This window comes from Myotis nattereri (genome assembly GCF_964212035.1).
Source record: "Myotis nattereri genome assembly, chromosome: 12".
In the NCBI taxonomy this organism is placed as follows: domain Eukaryota; kingdom Metazoa; phylum Chordata; class Mammalia; order Chiroptera; family Vespertilionidae; genus Myotis; species Myotis nattereri.
The window spans coordinates 4,840,174-4,846,173 of NC_138087.1; the positions used below are offsets into that span (position 1 = coordinate 4,840,174).

General features: G+C 54.4%; 1 protein-coding gene across 2 annotated transcripts in view; it reads left to right on the plus strand.

Annotated features, from left to right (window-relative positions):
- The window catches only part of SPTLC1 (serine palmitoyltransferase long chain base subunit 1), an 89,578-nt gene extending 84,275 nt beyond the window's left edge, over positions 1-5,303 (plus strand). For both annotated transcript variants that reach the window (XM_081103216.1, XM_081103217.1), the window contains 3 exons: positions 95-212; positions 2,648-2,721; positions 4,032-5,303. In XM_081103216.1, coding sequence (XP_080959342.1) covers positions 95-212; positions 2,648-2,721; positions 4,032-4,125 — 286 coding nt within the window. In that variant the 3' untranslated portion in view covers positions 4,126-5,303. The remainder of the gene's footprint in view (positions 1-94; positions 213-2,647; positions 2,722-4,031) is intronic.
- Positions 5,304-6,000: the final 697 nt, after the last annotated feature.

Sequence of the window (6,000 nt, forward strand, 5' to 3'; positions counted from 1 at the left end):
GTGGCGTGCACTAGTACAGACCATGGGCAGTTACTTGTGTGGAGACGCCGAGCCGGCAGGGGTGGAGCTCTGACTGTGCGTGTCTCCCCTCCAGCATTTCTGGGCTGAAAGTGGTGGGGGAGGCCCTGTCCCCAGCCTTCCACCTGCAGCTGGAAGCCAGCACTGGGTCCCGTGAGCAGGACGCCAAGCTGCTGCAGGAGATCGTCCGGCAGGTGAGTGCCAGCCCTCCCAGCGGTTCTGCTTGCCCCACGCCTCCCTGACCCGAGCAGCCTTTTCTGTCATTTCACAGCTCTCTTTGCCCCGGGGTAGGGGGAATGGAAGAGCGTGGTCCCCCTCACGGAATGGTGCTCCTGCCCAGTTGAGTCTAGCATGTCTGACAGGGACAGCTCACGCCGCTAGCGGTTTCAGCTTGCACTGAGGACGCTGTGTTCTGGGCCACATTGTATTCACATGTAAAATACTCTTGCTTCTACTGAGTCACTAACCTTCCAGAACACCATTTTGCTTACCATGTACAGCACCAGGTTTTCTTACACGTGGTGGGGCCGCATGGTGTGCAGTGACCCCGGGCAGCACTAGACAGCTGACTGTCAGGGTGAATCCCAGCATCGCTCAGAAACAGGCCATAGTGACCTCGTAACGCAAGGCCACTTGGTAGCCATGGCTAAGTTGGGTGTCAACATACTCAGTGTCTGAGAGGCAGTTTACTACTAACGGAAACTCGGTTGCTAACCAAGAAGAGACCTCTGGGGAAGACCACTTGCCCTTTTCTGTTCAGCAGCCCCCCACCCTGCCCCCACTTCCCCCCATGCTGCTCCCCGCAGAAATGCCCAGGGGCCCTGCGGCTGCGGAGCCTGCATGCCTTGCACTTCCATCGGGAGCACACACAGGAGTGAGATGGGCTGCACACTATGCCTCCACCTGCTCTCCCCGCATCCCTCCGCCCGGCATCAGCGAGTGTGATGGCTGCCGGCTGCCAGGTGGCTGCTCAGGATGGGCGCAGTGTGCGGCCACCTCTGGCTCACAGCTTGCCTCAGATGTCCTGTGTCCTGCGGTGTGTGCACCACATCGCCTGGAGCCACAGGTTCCTGGACAGCTTCCTGCAGTCTGGCCATCTGGGGTCAGTCCTCTTAAAAAACGGTCTCACCAGACGCAGAACGTGAGATCCCTGATGAAGCTGGAGTGCTCTCACCTGCCGAGGGAGGCAATGTCACAGCTGTCCCCTCCGGTCAGACAGCTCCACAGACGTGAAAAAGACAGGCTCTCACGGGACCAGAGCGTCCTGAGAGCCAGTGCCTGCCGCGGTGTTTTTATAAGTGTGCAGACAGGAGGAGTGACAAGCACCCGTGACACCAAAGCAGGTTCTAGCTTAAACACCAGCCAAAGGGACAAGCCAGGCGGTCAGTGCGATCACAGGGCCTTCCTGTGCGGTGAGTTAGCTTCCCAGGCAGGAGTGGCCGCTGCAGAATGGGCCTGGAACCGCATTGGGGTTCACTGCGCCGTTCTCTGCACACGTGTGTGTGCGGGACATGGGCCTCCCCACTCCGGCCGTGTATCTCGCTGTCCCTGCAGAGACAAGACGGGAGGGAGGGCGGCGAGATCGCCCCATAGCGGAGAGTCTGGCGGGCTGTCTTCCACCCACGGGTGGGCGGGCAGGCGAGGGAGCAGGGCGGGCTCTGGGGGACGGCACTGTGTGCCACGCGCATGTGAGAGGCGGGCAGAGCTCTCACGTGGGTGCCTCGCCACAGGTTCCACCTCAGGGCCGGTGGTCCCGCCCTCCCCCCTCTTCCCAGTGCCTGAGGGACAGGAGACCGGAGCTGTGAGCCTTAAACTTTGTAGAACTAAAAGGGTTTGTCGAGTTGGTCTGTACACACTGAGGTGGGTTGGATGCTTCTTACTAGCCAGGCTGGGGCAGCCGGGCAGGTGTCCACTTCTGGACGCAGATCAGCCCGTGCCATTGCCGGGCGCCTGTCCTTGCCCCTCAGAAACCCTGCCCTGCCACTTAGAGAATGCCCTTCTGCGGCTGCCTGGCCGCCACGCACGGGTCACTCCTTGTGCCGCCACGTGCTCTTTTTTACAAGTCTGACTCGACTCCAAACGCTTTCATCACCCCAAAGAAGAAACCACGGTAACGCGCTCCCTTCCTCTGATTCATTCTGCCTTCGTTTTGATAGATTGTGTTTCCAGATCCAAAGTGTCAGCAGGTGACGCGGGCCTGGAGAGCGGCCTCAGGCGTGTGCAGCCGCCTGGCGGGCCGGGCGCTGGCAGGGGGAGCAGGCGGTCAGAGGCAGCCGAGCTCCGAGCCCTTTCTAGACGCTCTGCTGGCACCAGGCCCAGTCCGCCCGTGGGCCGCCTGCGGGCTTTGCTGGCATGTGCCCCTGTCCCAACTCTGCTTTGTCTGAAATGACTACCAGCTACTGTGGCTGTTTACATGTCAATGAAGTCGACCTAACGCTCCGTCTCTGGTGGCTCCAGCCATATCTTCAAATCCTGCTGGTCACGCGGGCTCCCGCCATGGTGGGTGGTGGAGGGCTCCGCGTACGGTGCTGCCCTCACTGGTCTCCAGCCGTTGGCATCGGACCGGGCGCTAGGCCTGCCACAGGGGTGCCCCTTGCGCCTGCTGTGGCTGACTGCCCTCTTCCTGCAGTGCATGGACCGGAGCATCGCCCTCACCCAGGCGCGCTACCTGGAGAGAGAAGAGAAGTGCCTCCCGCCTCCAAGGTTGGTAGACGTTGAAGTATGGCCTCACTTTGTTCCTTCTCTAAAATCTGGGTGAGATGTGTCATGGTTTGAAGTTTTTGAAAGGGTGAGGAAGAATGTTTATCATTAAAATAGAGTACATCAGCAGTTGTCTGCTTTCAAACTAGATGTTTTCACATTTTAACTGAAAACCCCCCAGGACTCACAATGCCCTCCTAGTTGACTGAGAAATGTCTGAGGTCCCAAGAACTGAGATGGCAGGTACTTCCCACCCCTCACAGCACACGGTGTGCGCAGTGTCCACACACCCATGTAGAACCCAGGCAAACAGCAGTGGCGGGATCGGAGGGGTGGGAGCCAGCGTGGGGATGCGCCTGGACTCCTGGTTTAACACAACACCCCCCACCCCCCCGCCCCGCCCACGTCCAGTGCAGTGAAGGAGGGAGACGCTGAGGCATGGTTTGCAGGGCACGGCATGGGGTCAGTGAGGTCACAGAGAAGTAGGCCTGGGAGGGACTCAGGCTTCCGAGAGCAGCTGACATGTAAGCTGAGCCCAGAAAATCGAATATGTCAGACGACCTGGTGGGCATGGAGCCTTCCAGAAGGGAGTAGAGTGTACGTGGCGTGGCGCCCCCGGGTGCAGGTGGGAGCCAGAGCCCGAGCGTGAAAGGCAGCAGCAGGAGCGAGCTTGGAGCCAGCCCCGGGGGCCTCGTACATGGGAGCCAGAGACGGGGCGCTGGGTCTGCAGGCCCCCAGCAACAGCTCACAAGCACCTTAGGACACTGCCCTCCCTCGCTGCGCCCAGGCGGAGGTGTAACTGAGTGTCAGGACCGGGGCCGTGTTGGCCTTATGCCCTGGGCTCCATGCCCAGCACAGTGCAGCTCAGCAAATGTGTCGTCGATAACAGAAGATGTTTGTAGGGGACAGAGGTAGAACTGCTCTTAGGAGCTATTTGTCCCCAATTTTCTGCAAATTTGAAAATGTTTGCCTTGCTGCCAAGTATTGTAGAGCCTCCACATGACTTACTGAATTACGACAGGAGCAACCAGACAGTCCATTAATTGGAACTTTTTCCTGGGGTCTGGGACTGCTAAAGCAGTAGTTTATGTAAAAGACCGGTTTCCTGGCGTTGCTGGGCAGAGCCCCCTGCCAGGTCACGTGGAGTAGACACACTAACCATCCAGGCAGGAGCCACGAGCTCTTGTGACAGGTGGTGTCAGATGTTTGGGGCCTGCAGGACAGAGGGCCCTGTCCCACCCTCACCTGCTGTCGTGGTGAGATCAGGCGGCAGGCTGAGCAGTGGGCGTTTTGTGTCCTTCCTCATCTCGCAGCATTAGGGTGGTGGTCACAGTGGAGCAGACGGAAGAGGAGCTGGAGAAAGCTGCATCCACGATCAAGGAGGTAGCCCAGGCGGTCCTGGGCTAGTCCCGGAGGCTCAGGGCTGGCCGCCCGGCACACAGCCTCACCACACGTCGGAGGCCTGCACCGACTGACTGGGCAACGGGTGCGGTGGCTGCGGCCTCGGCATGACCATGCGAAGGATGCTGGTTATTTTTACAAAGAAAACATCTAAAAGCCCAGGAACTGATGGTTGTTTTTAAGGAAAACTGGTGAAAGCATACAACTGTGTGAAATCATGCTGTTTAGTGCTATCTAAATGTTCATTATACTAGTATTTTATATTCTTCCTTTTGTTCTTGTCATTGTTTGAAAATGGAGCTTCAGTTACCGTCCCTCCCTCCTGGGGAAGACTGGACACTCCTCAGGGCTTCCGAGGGAGCGCCCAGTGCGGCCTGGAGAAGCCGACCGACCGCAGGTCCGGCTCCACCCCTCGCTGCAGGCTGCGCCTTGGGCGCTCAGTGTGGCTAACCTACAAAGGAACACTTCTCTGTGCAGTTATTATAAACTGCTCATTCCATTTGAATCCTAAAATTCTTACAAACACTAAGTATTGCCGTCACACCATTTCTGACAGCTAGTCCTAGCCTCTACCCAGAGAATAGCATTAGGCTTCCTGTGTGAAACTTAAATCAGATCCTGTTCTGTTTTCATCATTGACCTTTCCGTTTACTACGGGGAGATCTAATCTGTTTTAGGAAGAGGGTTATTGTGACGATCCTGTGAACCATGCCCTCGATGTTCTAGAATATCGTGAATGGATTCCTAGGGACATAGAACTGCAGGCTTTGTCTAAGCTACGGAAAATGAGAAGTTTTTTCTTCTCAGGTGATTGATTCCAAATATCCAAAAATAATATAAAGCACTAGAAATTACATTATGAAGCTGTACCTCAGCTGTTTTCCCTTAGCAAGCCCAGTGAGGTGGTGTGAATATTTGTTGCGGGCACCCATGTTGCATAAGTATTAAACCTTTTTTCCCTCTTACTAACAGTGAAGGAATGAAATTGTAGAAGTGTCATTTTTATAATCTGTGCTCATCCTTTAAAATAACACCTTTTTAAAATGTGGTTTTGATTTTGCTTGAGGTAATTCGTCCATATGGCCTTGTGGCTGCTGCTGCTGCTCACAGGTGCAGGGCTCTTCGCAAGGTGAATCTGTTTTGTTTGTTTGTTAACGAAAATAAAGTTACATTCCTGATAATGAGTCTATTTGTGTATGTAACATAGTCAACAGAATACTCTCTTGATTTTACTTTTCTACAAATCTAGGATGTTATTTTTGTAGCAATTGGGTGAGGTAGAAAAATATTAACTTCTTAGTACTGTGAAAAGTGGTGTCAGATGTCTGGAGCCTGCATAATTTCAATAATGTTTCTGAAATTTCCTAGCTTCCTACTAATTTAAGCCTTGGCCCCATAGAACTACAAACATACAAGAACCATTAGTTTATAAATGATGAGGATAGTAACTTTTAAACTGCTTTGTACTTTCCAAGTCAGAATTGTAACAGCTGTGTTTATTGCTACTTCTAAAAAGTATAAATTCCCGGGAAAGATGGTAGAGCACATTATTTAACTTCAATCCTCAAAAAATACCAACATTTTAAACAAAAATAATGTTTTTAATTATTTATGTAAAATGCCCACAATCCAGTAATGTAAATGGCAAAAAATGTCAGTTAGGCAAAATGCTGAGGAAAACACTCAAATCTGATGCAGGTTCCGAGTTTCTCCCAGAAACACAGGGTTCTGAAGCGCTCGGGAAGGACGCTCTGTTGAGAGAGGCGGCGGCTGCGACATGGGGAGCCCATGTCCACCGGGCACAGGGCCAGGGTTGGCGCCGCGCGCTGCCCTTCCTGTTGACTGCAGTGAGGGTGCCCTCAGGAAAGCAGCCGACGCAAG